The following is a 20,235-nucleotide window of genomic DNA, read 5'->3' as shown; positions in this document are numbered from 1 at the left end:
AGATGTTTTTAGATGAGATTAACATTTAAATTTGTGGACTCTGAGTTAAGTGGGATCACCCTCCATAGTGTGGGTGGGCCTCACCCCAAAACAAAAAGGAATTCTGCCAGTGGACTGACTCTGGACTCAAGTGCAACTCTTGCCTTGGGTTTGCCAAACCTGCCAGCCTGACCTGCAGCTTCTGGACTGACCCTGCCTCCACAACTGCCTGAGGGAGGTGCTTAGGAGAAACCTTACTCTCTCCACACAGACCCAGTTCTCTCTGCACAGACCTGTTCTCTCTCTCTGGAGAACATGATTAATACAGGTGATAATGCCAGAACCAGGACTATAGACTGCTAGTCAAACAACTTTCATTTCCAAGGAGAGGAGAATATGAGAAGAGAGGGGAAGGACGCAGTCCCAAAGAAAGAGTAAAGTTACCTTACACACACCATTGTTTTTATTTCTCTCTCCAGTTTACTTTGAATTCATAAATTATCTCACAAATACTGCATAGTTTTCCTTTCCAGCCCATTTCTTAGAACATCTGCACATGTGTACTTATTACTACATTCAGCCCAACAAGAGTTCCAGAATTATCAAGTCTACTTTCTGTGGAGGATGACAGACCTCAGTTACTGATTTGCTACTACATAACGATCAGTAGTGACAACATTAACTTTTATTTATTAAATGGTAACGTTAACTATACGTATCAACCAAAGAACTCCATAACTCTATCAACTCAAATCAGTGTTTCTATTAACAATAAAGCCAATTTTATTAAGCAAAAGCTTCAGTAACACTCTGGACTATTTTCAAATGGTGTTTTTACGGGGTGTATGTTAATTTTCTACCTTGATATGAAGCTTCATGTGGCAAGTCAGCACTTTAAGCAACTGGTCCAATTCTTAACATTAGAAATCTACGTAGATCTGCTAAGGTTGGTATCACCTCATTTCATCTAAACCTGACTGAAAAGGAGCAAATAACATAATTAACTAGTAATTATACTGCAAATAATAACTGCTTGAGGAAAGATTTTTAAAAAAAGGTCGTGTCATACAGCTTCTAAAGAATATTCTTCAGAGTAAATACTTTTAATACTACATATATGAATATCTTATGTAGCTGTAGTTGAAAAATTATACACTATCAATCAAACTCCAAAATTTGATTTTCAGTTGGCAGGAAGGTAGGCACAGTTTTAATAAAAACTATGATTATGAATCTTTCCTTCAAGAACTGAAGAATAATTCAAGAGGCAGGGACCTGAACCAGTAAGATCCAGCCTAGGGGAGGAGGTTATCACTTCGATGAGAGAATGGTTCAGTGGGCCTGCGACGCACAGAAGGGTCAGGCGTTTGGAAAGAGCACTAAGAAGCCAAGCACAGACATTACAGGAAACCATGCTTCAGACGGAAAGTCAAAGGAGGCAGCAGCAGACAAATAATTGATTACAGTTTAGGAAAGATTGTGGATGAACACACTTCTAAACAGATGGCAGTGGCCTAGCAAGAGTGGGTACAGCACCAGGAGGGATCTGCTTCAGTGAACAGGAATATTTTACCCCGATACTGTTCAGAATTGCCTGTATCTGGTAATAATAAAGTGTGACTACTTTTAGTTTGTTTCATTATTATTTTTAAATCAGCTGCAGACAGTGCGTTCCTTTGTCACCTGCACCTGGGTACACTGCTCCACGCCCCCTGTCTCCTGGGGCACCACCAACACAGACTTCTGAAATGACCTGCTTGACACTGTCTCTATGCCAAAGACAACTGTTCAGGCTGTGTCAACAGAAAGAACTCTCCCAAAAGAAATCAGACTTCAAAACTGTTTTCATTACTTTCATTATTTCATAGTCTAATTAACACTAATGTAAGCAGTTCAGGTATATTATGGGGCTTCCCTGGTGGCTCAGATGGTAAAGAATCCACCTGCCAATGCAGGAGACCCAGGTTTGATCGCTGGATTGCAAAGATACCCTGGAGAAGGGAATGGCAACCCACTCCAGTGTTCTTGCCTGGAGAATCCCATGAACAGAGAAGGTACATTATATATTAGATTCTTGCATGGAGAATTCCATGGACAGAGGAGGTACATTACATATTAATATAAAAATTAAATACTGGTTTAAAAATCAGTTTGTGTTCATCTAATGAACACACATATTTTAGTGATGAGAAAATATTTAAATTAAAAATACAACATTATCTTAGCATAATTAACTCTAAGGGAGAAAAATGCCCTTTAACCAGATTCTATTCTTTTAAAATCATGAAAAATGTCAGGAGCTCAAAAGTAGTAATAGTTTTCCCCTAAGCTGACTCTTCTAAAAGCTGAAATTTATTTTCATTTTCATAAAGAGACAAAGGATTTTTCATATTTATGTTCTGTAAATTCACTGCTTATAAATATCCTAATTCTATTAAAAATAAACTTTGCATAAGATAAAAAGTTATTTCAACCAAATTTCTGATGTGTTACTGGTCCTACTGTAAATGCTTTTTCTAGGCTTGAGAACTGGAGATAAAATAACTGCCACATGTATTTCAAGGAGATTTACTGAAGACAGATGAAAGAACCAGAAACTACAACACCTGACTGAAGGCAGAGACGAATGCATTAAACACAGAGCACCCAGCAAAGAGCACGCACATGAGGGCAGAGCGGCTCCACCTTATCCGGATGGAGACTTCTCCTAAGTACACATGTGATCAGAGACCACGCCACAGCTTCCAGCACTGTGGCTATAACTGCTTGAAATGAAGGCATTGCTACAAACCTCACTAGAGTCACTACATTTACAAAGAAAAGAACAAAAACACAATGTAATTATGCAGTATGAAAGGGGTAAACAGGAATCTGAAATTTAAATGATTTAAATATATAAAGCTTTCATGAACAAGCACAATTTAATCAACAATTTAATGCTATACTTTTTTTTTAAGGGCATACACTATTCTGCGATGTAAAATAAAAATAAAGTCAACTTTTGAAGTTTCTGAATTCTTAAGAATTTAGTGTACCTTAACATGGCAAGGCTTCTTAATAATGTATCCAATCATGATTAATAAAGGCTATTGGCTGAGAGACTGCTACTAATATAGTGGGGTTCAAAAAATAAGCACTTAAACACTTCTCTTCTAATATTCAACTTCATATGCAGTAGGCTCCAAAGGTTGTATTTTCAAGTTATTCATAAATACACCAACTTCCAGAGTTTGTCTGGCATTTAATAATCAATGTAAAGCAAGCCAACGCTTTATTTACAGACTTAAAAGCTTACCAAAACCAGTGTGGCCTCTTTCACCTCTTAAGCACCAGCTCATGTATGTCCCGAAGCAGGGGACATCACACAGAAGCACAAGGCTGGGCTAGTTTTGAGACCGTAGCATTCCTGCTTCCCCTGTAAGATCTGCAGGCCTGTACAGCACTAACATCTAGATATATCACCCAACTCACAAGTGCATCTTTCTAGCTTACACCTAACTACGTTTCAACTTACCAAATCCCTGTGCAACACCCAGTTAGCATGCAGGTAGTGGATCCCATCCAGAATCTGATACAATAGTGACTTCACCATCCCCCGAGGTAACTGAACTGGCTTCTTGTTTGCTTTAGAAGCTCTGTGAAACTTGATTATATGCTGAAAGAAAGAAAAATATCACCAGAAGCTTAAAAAAGAAAAGAAGGAAAGACAGTTTGATAAATAATATTTTCCTAACTGAAAAAGAAACACTCAGGGATTTCCAAAGATACTGAAAATATCATTTCACATTCTGCTGGATAGCATAAATAACCTTAAATAACTACAGCTAAAAAGTCATTTCCTGAGCATGGGATAGGGCCTCAGAAAATAAATTACAACAAAGAAGTAGAAAGTAATGTGATTTTATTTTTAAAGTATAATTAAAAATTACTTTCAGAGTTACTTGACCTGTTTAGTGAAAATTTTCAAGAAACAAATATCTGTTATTCAGCAGTGAATAAAATGTGTATTAAAAGAAAGAAAGAAAAAAAGAGAGTTTTGGCTGGTTGACATAGCATAGGTGTGGTACCTATTTACCACAACTGGGTTATAAAGAAAGCAAATGGAAAAATATTTCAATTAAGTACACAGAAGCACAAAGGAATAATATGTAAATGACCAGTACATATCTCTGGTCATATAATAATATTTAGAAATATGAATGCTTCAGACGAGGGGGGAAAAATGGCCTTGAAACATCTAGCAAAGCTTTCTAGGTATAATGTTAGTGGACATCCAGTAAACATAATGCCACTTTATAAATAGAAAAATCATTTTACAAATAAATGTACCTCAACAGAAACAAGATCCAATGTTTCAAACTCTCGACAGATGTCTTCATTGTAATGAAAGCACTCAAACTGCAAGAAAATCTAGAAATCAGCTGCAGCCAACTCTGCTGTGCATACCACTGGGCACAGGCCCGAATCTAACAGGCACTAGAGCAGACTCCTGGCCAGTATCTGACTGCATATGAGGTGTATTCTTGAACTTAGTAAAAATAATTAAAACAGGAGTGATTATTTTAATAGTATATTGTTTAATAGTATAACTTAACCTTTTCATTTCCCTTTTCTTAAGATACAGAAGTAGAAAATGGGTAAGAAATAACTAATGACTAATGAGTGAAAGAGTTTTATTTTCCAAAGAAAAAATACAGAGCAAAGGCCTATATTTGGGAAGGTAAAGGGTATCAGTTAGTGCCTTTAGTAGTATGTAGTATGATTAATCAATTTAGTATGATTAATCTATCCTTTAGTAGAAGCATGATATTATTTTAATTTTCTTCTCAGTCATTTTTTTGAAGTACTTAAGAACAGGCAAACAAAACAGAGCTATAGTAAGTCTTAATAATCTAGACTGTTTTGTCACCTATCCAAAGAACTATCCAAGTCACATCACCTTAAGAAGAACCAGCAGCTCTCAGAGCTTAAAAAAAAAAAATTAAGATACATTAAAAAAAGAAAATTAAAACCTGCCAGAGTAAGAATGAAAGGAACAAACATGCAGGGGAGGTAAGATAATAGTTGATGCCATATACATTTCTTTAGGCAGTATTTTCATGAAGGTATTACAAATTACTTTTTTACCAATATTTTATAGCTACAAAAACTACAGTGGAGAAATTTCTTACCTTCACTTTTATTCCTGGGCTATATAACAAATATGCAATATGCATACCATAAGATTTCACCAACACCTAAGTAATTTTTTAAAATGACTTTTTATTCTTTTTGCCTTTGCTGCCTTATCCCAGCTAATTCATTTCAATATTCCAATTAAAATAAGAAAATAAAATGGATAAAGAGTAGTTTTAGTAAACTGAATCATCATTTGGTTTTTATTAAAATGAGCACTAGAAATGCTTATTTGGCTTAAATGAGTTGATAAAGCCAGTAATGACTCTATCCACACATTCTGCTGTGCTGCTAAGTCGCTTCAGTTGTGGCCAACTCTGTGTGACCCCATAGATGGCAGCCCACCAGGCTCCTGACCCTGGCATTCCCTAGGCAACAGTACTGGAGTGGGTTGCCATTTCCTTCTCCATATACACACATTACATGCAGCTTAATTTATTAAAGTATAATTATTATACCTACACATAAAATTAAATATTACATACCAGTTTTGCTAGAAAACATGTTGAATACAATACTATCTCCTATTCTCAAATATGTCTTATTACATATCATGCTTATCAAACTAGCCTGGAAATTTTCTCATAAATTTGGATTATATAATTTGATTTTATATTACATTTGAATATGATAAGTGTTCAATACTGGCCACTCCAATTTAATGAACTTTTATTAACAGAATCCAAATTTGATTTGATTAGATTTCTTTTACAATAACAGAAGCCAACAAAAACTATCATGAACCTTGGGCAATAGTCTCATAAAAGAGGGAAAATTTCATGTGTCTATTTTGTTTGAAAATAGTTCTTTCCAGGTAACTTATATAAGAATAAATTGAATCAAATCACATTTAGTCATGTAAAATAGCAATCTACAAACAACACAAAAAAACTTTTTAAAAAAAATAAATCTGAAAGCATATGAAACCAAAATAAGTTTCAATTTCTGGAGTCTGTTAAAGTTAAAATGACGGAAATGAGGATTCATCTGGAAATCAGCAAAAGACTTTGAAACTTTCACTATTTTCAGAAGGTAAATTTCCTTTTACACAGTTTTACTGAGATTTGTGCTAGCTTTATTTCAAAATTTTGTACTTCCATTTATGAACTACAGCTGAATGAAAAGATATATTTTGAAAATTCTGAAATTGAGCCAGGATACAGTAATCCCTTGCATATGTTTTCTCTTTTTATTTAGCTCAATAAATGCACAGCCATGCTAATTCAGTACATATAGACAGGATGCAAAACATAGAAAAATATTTAAAGAACTTATTATGTATTAAATAGCAGAAAAATATATTTCACAATAGTGAAGTAGTTGTTAATTAATTAACGACAAAATACTGGACGTTATTTACTTGTAAAAAAAAGCAGTAAAAGTATTATATTTTACAGATGGGGAAGCTACCCCTTCAGAGTCATTAAGAGATTTGCCCTATGTCATATGACAAATAGGCCCACTAAATCTCAATCCGAATGAGTGAATCTAAGTTGCTCAATTGTGCATGACTCTTTGAGACCACAAGGACTATATCTATCTATCTATCTATCTAGTCCGTCGATGGAATTTTCCAGGCCAGAATACTAGAGTGGGTAGCCTTCCCCTTCTCCAGGGGATCTTCCCAATCCAGGGATCAAACCCATGTCTCCTGCATTGCAGGCAGATTCTTTACCAGCTGAGCCACAAGGGAAGCCCAAATCTCAATCTAGTTCTCCAAATAAATACAACATACTCAGGTCCCTACACAAGGTATTATCACCTTCTCATCTTAGATTCCCTTCACTATAGAATAAAAGGAAATACTCTGCTTTTAAACTTTACAACAAAACAGTTATTACTGTTACTTTTTTTTATGTTGTCAAAATCCACAGCTAGGAAACAGTATTGAAGAGCTGTTTATACTCTTCAGATTCTTTTGTTCTCTGCAGCATGTCAAACTGATAAGAACAAAAGTAAAAATACAAAGCAATACTCTAGCCTTCATACTTTCTCAAAAACATTCTGAGATCCCTTTTATCTTAAAATAATAACTCTAATACTACGATGAGCTCCCCAAATTGTCTCCAGTTAGTCCTGTTGATCCCCGACTGAAACCACTGCCCCACATCCACCACGGTGCGCCTTACCCAGAGGTCATGTTCGGCATAGTCAAACAGAAGCCACACTTTCCTGTCTGCGTGAGACAGAAACACCTTTTGAAGAGAGATGACATTTGGGTGCTTAAGTTCTCGAAGTAGCTGCAAAACAAAGGAGAGTCATTAAAAATCTCTGTCATAAAAGTAACATGAAAAACCCCACACTGTTTGTAACTCAAAGGCAATACAAACCTAATGGTACTCAATCCTAAAAATCTAATAAATACTCATATAATTTTGAGATGCCCATACAAATGAATACAAATCTGTGGGCAAAAGATACTGAAAAGATATAATTGTGTAAATCTGTCAGTTTTGTTGTTATTGTTCAGTCAGCTTCCTTCTTTAATGTTTTTATTATGGTAAAATACATACAATGTAAAAATTACCATTTTATGCTACTGATGAACCTATCTGCAGGGCATGAATAGAGACTCAGACATAGAGAACAGATTTATAGACACACTGGGAGCAGGAGAGGGTGGGAGAATTGAAACAGCAGGACTGAAATATATTCGTTACCATATGTAAAATAGATAGCTAATGAGAAGCTGCTATATAACACAGGGAATTCAGCCTGGTGCTCCCTGATACCCTAGCGGGGTGGGATGGGGTAGGAGTTGGGTTCAAGAGGGAGGGAACATATGGATACCTATGGTTGATTCATGTTGATGTATGGCAGAAACCAACATAATAGTGTAAAGCAATTATCCTTCAACTAAAAATAAATATAATGTTAAAATATTATGTTGTAAACATTTTATAATAAGTAAATTTTTAAGAAATTACCATTTTAACCATTTTTAAGGGTACAATTCAGTAGCATAAGCACACTCACAATGCTATGCAGCCATCCCCAACCATCCATTTTAGAACCATTTTATCATCCTCAACAGAAATTCTGTACCTGTTAAGCGATAACTCCCCACTTTTCTCTCCGTGTGAGCCCCTGGTAACCTTTATTCTACTTTCTGTCTCTATGATTTTGCCTATTCTAGGTGCCTCACATAAGTAGAATCATTATTTGTCCTTTTGTGTCTGGCTTATTTCACTAAGCATAACTTAGTCTTTAAGGTTTATCCATGGTGTAACATATATCAAAATTTCATTGCTTTTTATGGCTGAGTACGTTCCATTCCATATATACACATTTTGCTTATTCATTCATCAGCTAACAGTCACTGGTTATTTCCACATTTTGGCTACTGTGAATAATGCTGCTATGAACGCTGGTGTATGAGTACTCAAATTCCTCCTTTCAGTTCTGAGTAAATACCTAGGAGGGGAACGGCAAGATCATATGATGACTCTATGTTTAACTTTTCCAGGAACCACCAAACTGGTTTTCACAGTAGTTTCACCATTTACATTCCCATCAGCAGTGTGTTGAGAGTTCCAATTTCTCCACACCCTCATCAACGTTTATTTACCTTCTAAAATTTTTTTTATAATAGCCACGTCCTAATAGGTATGATGTGGTATCTGCTGTGGCTTTGATTTGCACTCCCGAATGACTCATGGTGTTAAGTATCTTTTCATGTGCTTATTGGTATATCTTCCTTGGAGAAATGTCTATTCAAGTCTTTATCGTAATGTCTATTCAAGTCCACTGCCTATTTTTGAACTGGGTTTTTTGATGTTGTTATTGAGTTGTATTTCTTTATACAGTGTAGACATTAATCCTTTAGCAGTATATGATTTACAAATATTTTCTCCCATTCCACTAGTTGTCTATGTTTTGACATCACACAACGATACACTTAGATCTGTAGTTCGTAATTCTTTGAAAAACTAACTATAGTTGTCCCTCAATATCAGAGGGGGTCTGATTCCAGGACTCCCCAATATCCCACCCCACGTGGGTACCCAAATCCCCCAGTGCTCAAGTTCCTTATGTAGAATGGTACAATATCTGCATAGAACCTATGCACATCCTCCCATATACTTTTACTTAAAATATCTAATACAATGTAAACACTATACAAATAGTTGCTGGAGCATGGTAGATTCAAATTTTGCTTTTTGGAACTTTCTGGAAATTTCTTCCCCCAAATATTTCCTTTTTGCAGTTGGTTGAATCCATGGATACAAAGGGACAACTGTAACAGCAACATAAGAAAACACAACAAAACAACATTCATCACCACTGAATACCAGATGAGAATTAAGATCTGTAATTCTGTGAGATACAGTACCTATTTTCCTAGGCATTTACATTACAAAGTAAAGTTGATTAAAATTTTATAAATGTTTCATAAAATAATAAAGAGCTTGTACAAACAGAAACAACCAAGTAGAACACACTTTCAAGGGCTTATTAACCCTTGTCATCTCCTAGAAGGACATTCTTCTATTTAAAACCTTGTATCTCCTTATTTTATCTCCATTTAGCAACCCAAGTGGCCCTAATAATCCATCAGCAATCCTCCTCCACCAAGCAAAAACAAATAAAACAGCAACAATAAGAAAAAACTTCTCATGAAGCCTGATATTCTGTCTTTATCAGTTAGAAATGATTTACACCGTGCCCTGCAAATGTGTTCCAAAGACATGACAGATCTGTGAGAAAGTCAAGGTCTTAGAACTTAGGACTCCAATATCTTTTATAAGAATACTGTCACCAAAACAGGTATCAAGTAAATGTAATGTTAATAATGTATTAGGGGCTCTGAAATGAATTCACAAAACAAAGACTACGAATGGACTATATATGAAGTCATTTATATGAACAATTATTCTTTGGAAAATGATTATTCTATTTAGGAACAAGATTAAATTCAAGTTATATATTTCTACTTTTAGAACAAAACTTTAAACTTATGAAACTCTAGAGATTAAATACAAATTCTCTGAAACTTAAGCCCAATATCTAAAACTATTTGCTAATTAACAAACAAGGCCAAGAATCTGATACAGGAAAGCTGGGACTTTGGGGTCACTAGGGACCAGTCAGCTGGCTGGAAGAGGGGACCTAGTGCTAAGTTCATCTCAGTTCTGGGTCAGTGTTTTCTCCATTACCTCACAACTGGAACACACTTCTCAGCTGGGCAGCTATTTCAAATCCTCTCTGGAAACCAGCAGGGTGAAAATTATAACAAACAAACTCCAAAGCTTTGGCAAAAGCTCTCTCAAATTTTTAGAAACCTACATATAAGTAGGTTATTCTCAGGTATCGCCTGAATCTCACCTCTGAGATGAGGTTGAGTTCCTGTACTAAAAAGAAAACAGCAGCAACCATTTTACTGAGCTCTTTCCAGGTGCCAAGAATGGGACCAAGTATGTGACATGCACTATCTTACTCCATCATGAATTACCCTATGAAATATTTATACTGCTTCTGTTTTACAAAGAGGAAATGGTGGTGTAAGGAGATTAAATAATTTGCTCAAGGTCACATTCATAAGTAGTGGTTAGAATCAGGATTTAAATGCTTTCAAAGTTAATTAATTTCTAAAATACAAATCCAACACTCTGTGGTCTAATACCAACACCTCCTAAGACCTAGCCCCCAGAGGCAGTAATCCTTCATCCAGGGACACAGATATTTTAAATATATACTAGGCTGTGAACTGGACAGTGGCAGGCACTGTGTTTTGATTATCACGGGACTGCTAGTTTCAAGCACACTGCCTGGTACTTGAAAGGTATTCATTAAACACCTGGTGAATATATGAATAACTGAATTCATGAATAAACAAAATATATCAGCTAAAGGCATCGTCAACACACCCTTTGGCTTCTGAATTGTGGACTAACATCAATGCTTTCATCAAAAAAATCAATTCACTTCTATTTTTAAGAAAATCCATCTGATTGGTCAAATATTAAGTCTTTGAGGGCAATGATTTTACTAGTGAGTAAGTATGATTATTATAGTAGTAATAAAAGTGTTACAGACTTAACTGAGTTTGTGTTTGCAAATTCTTGTGTTGAAGCCCTAATCCCGGGGCCCTCAGAATGATTCTATTTGGAGATAAGACCCTGAAAGAGGCAATAAAAGTAAAATGAGGTCAGTAGGATGGGCCATAATCGAATCAGAAATGGTGACCTTAAAAGAAAAGGAGATGAGAACGCAGAGAGAGATGACCTCATAAAGAGGCCACAAGAGGGTGGCCATTTGCAAACCAAGGAGAGGTCTCACAGGAAACCAACTGTGCAGGCACCCTCCACCACTAAGAAAACACGGTTCTGGGTTGTTAAAGTCCCCCAGTCTGTAGCATTCTGTTGTGGCAGCCTGGGAAAACTAGTACAGTAAATAGCTATTACTACTGAGTACGTACAACATGCTCTCCTGGGAGCTGGGTCACTGAGGGATTGGAGCTGGCTGGAGCTGAGTCTCTGTGAGGAGCTGCCTCTAAGTAAATATTTACACTCACACACTTCCAGGGAGCTGCACTACATTTAGCAGGGCTCATTTACCCAACACCTGCCACACACCAGGCCCTGTGGTAGGTGCTACACAAGGTCCCGGGATATAAAATGTGCTGAGACCTTCCACAGAAGCCCTCTGGCAGCAGATAAATTCAAGTGGGCAGGCCATCTGCATGCTGTGGCTGCCGCAGTGATGACTGGCATCTACTGAGGAGCCAACAGGTACCCAGAGCTCACCGTGCCCTAAGAAGTGACCAATGCTCCTCATGCACAGAAACCCTATGAGATATCACTGCTCTCATTTTACAAAGAGGAAACTAAAACAGGGAAATCAGGTAACCTGAACCTGCTTTGGGTCCTACAAGCCAGGTAAGTGGTAAAGCCAGGGTAACAAGTGAAGTCAAAGTCTCTCAGTCATGTCCGACTCTGCAACCCCGTGGACTATACAGTCCATGGAATTCTCCAGGCCAGATTACTGGAGTGGGTAGCCATTCCCTTCTTCAGGGGATCTTCCCAACCCAGGGATCGAACCCAGGTCTCCTGCACTGCAGGCCGATTCTTTACCAACTGAGCTATGAGGGAAGTCCAAAGCCAAGATAAGAGCCTGGGTAATCTGGGTAGGGTCTTAACCACTCTCTGCAACCCTGTGAGGCAGTGAGCTATGAGAGGAACAAGGAGACCAGTAGCGGGGGAAAAAACTAGTAATCAACAATAAACTATCTGGAAAGCCTCACATATTTAAAAATTAAACCATGTATTTCTAAATAACCCATGAATAAAAGAAAAAACTCACAAAGAAAATGGAAATTGTACTATGTGATGATGATAATACAATGTGACAAAATTTGTCAAGAAAAAATGAAGAAAAACATAGCTTAGGGGCAAACTTATAGTCTTCACTGCCTTATTAGAAAACAATAGTTTTTTAAAATATCAATGACCTAATGGTCCACCTTAAGAAGATAAGAAAGGCAGGCCAAAAGTAAGTAGAAGAAATAATAAAGTTTAAGAGCAAAAATCAATGACACAGAGAACACAAATTACCAAGTCCACAATGAAACAGGGACACCACTATAGAAGCTACATTTATGAAAGACAGTAAGAGAATATTCTTAACCTTGTGCCAGTAAATTCAATAACGTAAACAAAATGAAATATTACATAAAAAATACAACTTAAACACAAAATGCTAAATGTGAAGATATATGGTTTGTGAATTCTGTCAAGCATCTGAGGAAAAATAATTGCCAACTGCACGGAAACTATCAGAATACAGAGGATGAAGAAAGGCTGCCTGACTTGCTCTGTGAGGACAGCACAACTTGAATACTGAAGACAAAGGCAGTACAAGAATGATAATCATAGACTAATTCTTCAGAAGACCTAACACTCCTTAACAGCACACTGGTAAATCAAATCAAGTGATATATATAATCAAGCAGGGATTATTTCAAAACTATAAAATTGGATAAATATTAGGAAAGTAATCAATGCAGTCAGCCAATATAACAGTAAGAGGAAAAACAATACAGTCATTCTGTATACAGAACTATACAGAAGAACTATACAGTCATTTCAGAACATGTGAAAAAAGCATTTGACAAAATTCATTACCATTTACACACACAAAAAAAGGGAACTTCCTAAAGCTTGGCTGATGATATCTGTAAAAAGCCTATAGCTAGCATTTAACTTGATGGTGAAACACTGAAAACACTTTCCCCCAAGACTGGGAACAAGTAGTAAGATGCTGGCTCTTACCACCATTCAACATCTTCTGAGAGGTTCTAGCCAATGCAATAGGAAAGGAGAAAAATAAAAGAATATAGACAGAAAGAAGTAAAACTATTCCCATTTATAGATGACATAATTATTTATGTAGGAAATTCCAAGATATCACCAAACCTACCAGTGAATTTAGAAATATAGTTTATATAATATATAGCATTTTAGGGCTTTCGTTGTGACTTGGTGGTAAAGAACCCGCCTGCCAATGCAGGAGGTATGGGTTTGATCCCTGGCCTGGGAAGATCCCACATGCCACAGAGCAATTAAACTCATGCACCACAACTATGGAGCCTGTGCTCTAGAGCCCGAGAGACATAACTCCTGAGCCCACGTGATGCAACTGCTGAAGCCTGTGTGCCCTAGAGCCCGTGCTCCACAACAACGGAAGCCACTGAGTAAGAAGCCCATACACTGCAACTAGAGAAAAGTCCACGCAGCAACGGAGGCCCAGCACAACCGAAAAGAAATAAATAAAATTATACATAAAAAAAGGATGAAGGAAATACTCAGAAAAGATATACATAAGTAAGTGGGTAAATCAGGTAAATCTAAATAAATTTGATTAAAAAAAACTTATAACATTAAAAAAATCAATCCTAAGTACAGAAGCAAAGAAGTAGAAAATATTTTAAAATAATATACACATAGTACAGAAAACATAAAATCCTTAGGAATGAATTTAACAACTATGTAAAGCCTCCACGCTAAAAAACTATAAAACATTGTTGACAGAAATTTTTTAAAAACCTTAAAAATGGAAAATATACCTTCTTAAGATTCATGGCTTGGAAGTTTAAGTATTATTAAGATATCAGTTCTCCCTGAACTGATGTAAACCATAATCTCAGCAGGCATTTTTTAGAAATAAAAATGACTAGCCAGTTCAACAATGTACATGCTAATTCAGAGAACCTAAAATAGCCCAAACAATCCTGAATCAAAAGAATAAAGCTGGTGGCATTATACCACCTCACTTCAAGTCTTGATGTGTGTGATGCAGAGTGATCTGGAATCAGCCATGGAGAGACAAAGAGATCAATGGAACAGAATAGAGCCCAGAAATAGTCCAACACTTACAGTCATTTCGTTTTTTACAAATATGTCAAAGGAATTCAATGGGAAAGAGTCTTTTCCAAAAATGATGCTACAATTGAACATTCGCATGGAGAGAGGGGAGGAGACATTCAAGCATTACATCAGACTACAAATAGAAATGAAGTGAACAGATCACAGACTTACAATAAAAGCTAAAATTGCAAGGCTTTAGAAGAAAACAAAGGGAAATATCTTCACAATCAGCAAACAGACGAAGATTTCTTCAATCAGACACAGAAAACAAGTCATAAAAGGAAAAAACTAGCAAATGAGACATCATCAAAATTAAAAATTTCTGCTCACCTTAGGTAGAAGAACCACGACCAAGTACAATAAAAATAAGGAGTACTCCTTACTGTGCTTACCTGCATTTACAATTATCAACACAGATAAAAAGCTAAGAATGTTTCTGAAATGAATGGAGTGTTGATTTAAAAACTTTTTGTTGACGAATAATAAAGACAGAGGAAAGCACATGAATGGTAAGTGCACAGCTCAGTGAGTTTTCACACGTGAAACCCACATGACCAGACCCAGGGCAAAACCAAGAAACAGAACATCACTAGATCCTGAAAGCTCCCTTGTCTGTCCTTCTGCTCCCTCTCTGCCCCTCCGAAGGTCATCACTATCCTGATGTCCAGCATCACTCACCATATTGCAATGGATTTTAATTCTTTACAACTGACTGGAACACAGAGAATAGTAGAAGTTGCAGAACTGACAGTTAATGAACAGGTATCTTACCTCAAGATTCAAGAGTATGAGAATTTTATCAATGAAATGAAATACAGTTTTCATTACAGCATACCTTTGGTTAAGAACGCCCTCCATCTCACTCCTATTCTTCCCTTGTGGGGATAATACTTACATGGCCTCCAAAATCTGAAACCTTCCTCGATTCTCTAGTTATGTATATATACCCTTTTCCCAGTCACTTCTATCACAGTGCCTGTTATATTGTTCCTGTAAGAGTTATGAGTCTCCTTTCTCATCAGTGTGTAAACACTTAAGGCCAGGGTTCTTGACTTTTCTAAGTTTCTATACTTTAACTTGGTCTAGTTGCTGTCAACATGATACAAAATAATTGACTATTAGTTGAAAACCCAATGGTATAGAAGCTGTTAAATGAGTAAAATTATTTAAATTAATACCTCCAGGCCATAACAGCCTATATCTGTAGAAAGAGGGCTGAAAGCAATACAAGTAAAGACTATTATATTATAATACATATTTTAGAATATTCTGACTAGAGACTGGAAAGATAAGTCTGGACCCATAGTTTCCCAATGGTAAAAAGTGAAGTAAAAGCTCACTTTAAATGTATGAATAATTATTTGGTAATGCATTAACATGAATATTTTCCTGTGGAATCAAAATGAGATTTTAATTACCATATGGCAATGATATACATATGCAAAAGAATAGACAGAAACAATGAAAATCAAATAATCTCATTTTAAGTTCATAAGTAATGGCAATAACTTCATCTTATTAAAATAGAAACATGAATTTTATATGAATTAACATATAATAAATACTTTTATTACACACAATGAAATAAGAATAACTGGATCCTTATCTATTTAGTGACTTTTTTGGGAAAATATATCTATTTATATAAACAACTGAGACTTAATCCCAAATCAATTAATTTATATAGCAATTTTTGCTAGAACTACATACCAATCTTTACACTTTTCTATAAATAGTTGATATGAAAAATACTTCTCAACTTTCAATTAATGTGTGTTTGTGACAAACACAATTCAGAGACTTATATAATTGATACGCATAAGTCAGTTGATAATGATGATAAAAAAGAGCTTCACTTACTGCTATTTCTCTACATGCCGACATAGAGATCCCAGTTCCTTCTATTTGTTTTAAAGCATAGTCTTTATCATCTTTCCTGTGAAAACAAAGTGATTTTAATATATAAATAAATCTAAATGTACATTCATTTTAATATATATAAAGAAATAGGAATCACATACACTTTGACACTCTTCATATATAATCACATAATTTCACATAGGAAAAACTTTTTAGATAATCCAGCACAATCACATTATTTGATGAGGGAAGTTATAGTCAAAGGAATAAAAAGACCTGTCCAAGGCTCTATGCTTATTTGCACAGAAGAGAAAGAAGATTCCAAAATGAAGCTCCTGACTTCCACCAAGTAAGGTTCTTTCTGCTTTAATATGTGTGTGTGTGTGTGTGTACATGTGTGTACATGTACACAATGCATATAAAGTAAAACTTGCTTTCTTAAAACCCACTCAGATATTAAGGGGTCAAAAAAGTTAAGAAATGAATGCATCTCTCATGAAGTACAAAATGGTTATGATTTAAAACATGTTGTAGTTCATATCCCCAGATACCTTCAAAGAGATTCACTCAGCTTGTGTTTGCTGAGCAGTCACTGTCTCCAGAACTGGGGATTGACTGGGGTTCCCACCTCCATGGTGGAGCTTTCTGTGTGTACCGGTGGTGAGAGGTAACTAACCGGCCCACTACAGGATATGTGCTAAGGCGCAACCCGCAGAGGTGACCCAAAAGTCATGCTGTGGAGACCTAAGCCAAGTCTCCTCAGCGGAAATCCCAACTAACCAAGGCTGAAAGACAGTCCTCAGACCTTCTGGACTAGGGACACTTTTTCTCTCTTGGGTGTCACTGAAGACCCTGTGAAGAGGTTCTATCAATATTAACCCTCTTAGCATTTAAAAATGGGAACTGTTAAAAACACAGCCCACAAAAGCACACACCCACTAGCCATCAGAGCAATGGCATCATCACCTGCCTCGTCACCTTTGAGAAAAACCCACTGTACACTCATGAGAAGCAGAGTGAGGAAAAGCAAAGAATACAGCACTATTGTGAAAATAGTGTTGACCCTGCAGATCCTCTGAAAGGATTTTGGGGACACCTAGGGCTTCCCAGATCACACTCTGAGAACTGTGCTGTGCTAAAAGGGAAACAGTGTGCCTTGTCACCTGAAGGGAGGGAAAAGCATTTGAAAAACAGTCACATTAAATAACTGGAGATGAATCTGGGGATATAATTAGGAACCAGATCATACAAGTCTTTTTACTCCAAGAACAAGAGGAGGTGCTCCATTCAAGATTTTTAAACAGGAGAATAGCAATCCTCCTTTGGGGAAAACATCTTTGCCTACCTTTCTTGAATGCTAGGGAGGTGTGTGTTGGGGTGGGGGGTGGCGGGGAGAAGGACAGGAGGCTGAGAGATCAGTTAAGTCAACAGTGTTAGAATGACTCAGGTGAGAGGTGATGCTGGCTGCTGCAGAGGAGATGGCTGGAGCCACGTGAGGCAGCACCGCAGCCCACAGCATAGAATCCTGGGGCTGAGAATGGAGGAGTCATCACAGACGATGACTCCTGCCTCAGCGAACAGGCTAACAGCATCATTCACAGGTCAGAGGGAACAGGAAGATGAGCGCTCCGCCGTGTGCAGGCTGAGTCTGATACTTGTGGGACACCTACGTGGGAGTGCCAAGCTGAACAGACCTGTCCAAAGAGAAAGCTGAAGATATTAGAGTGTACATACCATCATCCAAGTCAGCAGAGTACATGAGGGGAGATCAGAGATGAGGAATGGCAAGAAAAAGAATTTCAGAAATGGGCAGAATAGTAAACAGTATCCAAAGCTGCAGAGAAGCCTAGTAAGGTGAGGACTGAGCAGCGTCCGCTGAATTTAGCAATGATGAAGTCACCGAGGGATGCTGGACTAGGCAAAAATAGCTGCGGTGACGCAGCAGCAGAGTCTACACTGCAGAAGCTGAGCAATGACTTGGGCATTAAGTCAACTGAGACGTAGGTGATTCTTTTACGGTGATAAAATAAGGCAGCAGTTGGAGTAGTACACAGATTAAACATTTTTTAAGATGTAACAGACTCGAGTATGTTAAGTACTGAGAGGAAGAGCCCAGAGAAAAGGAAATGAGAGGGGAAAAGGAGAAAAGCAGACTGAAATGGTGGGGGGAGGAACTAGATTGCAAGCGAGGTCAAATGCTTCTCCATCATATCACTAACAGGAAGACTAAGGAGGATATAGGTGCAGAGGGGTGGGTTCAGAGGCAAAAGCCAGGGAGTTCTCATTCTGATGGCTTTCATATTTTTCCGATGTTGGAAATGAGGTCAAATACTAACAGAAAGGGCAGGGTGATAGAGCTGGGGTTCTGAAAAGACTGAAGGTTTGACTGAACAAAGGGGTAACTCCTTAGAAAATCAATTAATTTTATTTAACACTTTATTATTTTAAATTATTAAGTCTGCTTGGCTTTATCTTTGCTTACATATTTACACCTTATCTTTAGTTGCAAAAACAAATCCCAATGACATTATTTTTCTGAAAAGAGATTTGTTTTATGACAATCAGATCTACAAGTACTTTCTAGCAAAGCACACAAATGGGCACACATTATATTAAAAATACATTAAGAATATCTATACTTAATGTTCACCAAGTTGGAATGATGTCTGAAAACTTAAAGGGGGCATTAAAGAGAGTAACACAAAAACAAAATGAAATTGGGATCAGAATAAATCTACCAGGGATTAGACAGTTCATGTGCAAGGTACTAATTTAAACAGATGGTCAACCCAGGAGTGTAACAGGTTGTTATATCTACTGCTGAGGATGACTTCCTAAACTAGAGCCCTCTGTGGAGAGAATGAGCAGTGGGGAAGGAAAAAAACCAAAGACTAACTCATTCACCCCCCTTAACAATCACCTCTGGACTTTCTCTTCTTTAAAAACTGCCTTGTGAAAATTTCTTCAAAATGAACTAAAAATTTTGAATCTGCAATCATTTCTCTCCCTCACCCCAAGTAATTACATGTTTTTATCTTTTAAAAAGTTATAAGAAAGAAAAGTAAATGGGAGAATACTTTAAAAAAAAAAACAAACCTTAAAAGATGTGTGATTATCAAAAAGGCAACAACCTCTTAAAACTCACCTAATTACCATAACATAACAGTACTTGGTGATGTGCGGAGCACATTTCTTTAACCACAAAGGCAGACTAGAGAGGAAAAGGAGTCCCAATCTAGTCGTAGTAGTCAGACTATCAATAATAACTGCAGTACAGGGTTCTATATAAAGTACTATAAACACAGGGGATGTTCAGCTATACCTTGAAGGGTTGAAGGAAAGCTTCTGCAAGAGTATACTTAAGCAGAAGGTCTTAAGACTAAAGAAGCTTGTCAGGAAAGGAAAGAGGGGTTGGGGAAAGAAATGAGTAGTTACATGAGACACCCCAGGAAGGTAGAACAGCATGAACAAAAATACTGAGGCACAGGCAGGGTCTGGCTGCTTGGAGAACAGCAAAGATGAGCAGCAGCTGCGTAAAATCATGGAAACACGCGGACAGCCCTGAGGTCTGCCTGCTTTCAGAGGCAGGGTGGGAGCAGAACTTTCACGTCAGCTGTCTCCAAAGGGTGCAGAGTATGTGTGCCTCACCTCAAGGAGTGTACAAAACAAATGAGGACGACAAAAGAACATTATTACATTTAAAGATAAGCAAACAAAGCTAGAGAAAGTATGTCATGTGACATGAGCAAAAAGTGGAGGGTACAGCCACGATGAACACTTGCCTTTAACAGATGGGGGGGTGGAGGTAAGTTAATGGCTGCAAAGGAGTGCTTACAAAAATGAGCAGTGTTTTGGT

General features: G+C 37.1%; 1 protein-coding gene across 5 annotated transcripts in view; it reads right to left on the bottom strand.

The window, feature by feature from the left end:
* Positions 1–20,235, bottom strand: part of CDK8 (cyclin dependent kinase 8) — a 72,330-nt gene that overhangs the window by 31,916 nt on the left and 20,179 nt on the right. For 3 of the 5 annotated variants that reach the window (XM_006070960.3, XM_006070961.3, XM_025262850.2), the window contains exons 2-4: positions 16,380–16,455; positions 7,284–7,394; positions 3,494–3,634 (exon numbers count right to left, since the gene is read on the bottom strand). In XM_006070960.3, coding sequence (XP_006071022.1) covers positions 3,494–3,634; positions 7,284–7,394; positions 16,380–16,455 — 328 coding nt within the window. Of the gene's footprint in view, positions 1–3,493; positions 3,635–7,283; positions 7,395–16,379; positions 16,456–20,235 lie in introns of those variants that run through there. The other 2 variants (XM_025262851.2, XM_025262853.2) reach the window with 2 other exon arrangements.

The sequence above is a fragment of the Bubalus bubalis genome, chromosome 13 (genome assembly GCF_019923935.1).
Source record: "Bubalus bubalis isolate 160015118507 breed Murrah chromosome 13, NDDB_SH_1, whole genome shotgun sequence".
Classification (NCBI taxonomy): Eukaryota; Metazoa; Chordata; class Mammalia; order Artiodactyla; family Bovidae; genus Bubalus; species Bubalus bubalis.
This window is presented reverse-complemented; position numbering and strand designations above follow the sequence as displayed.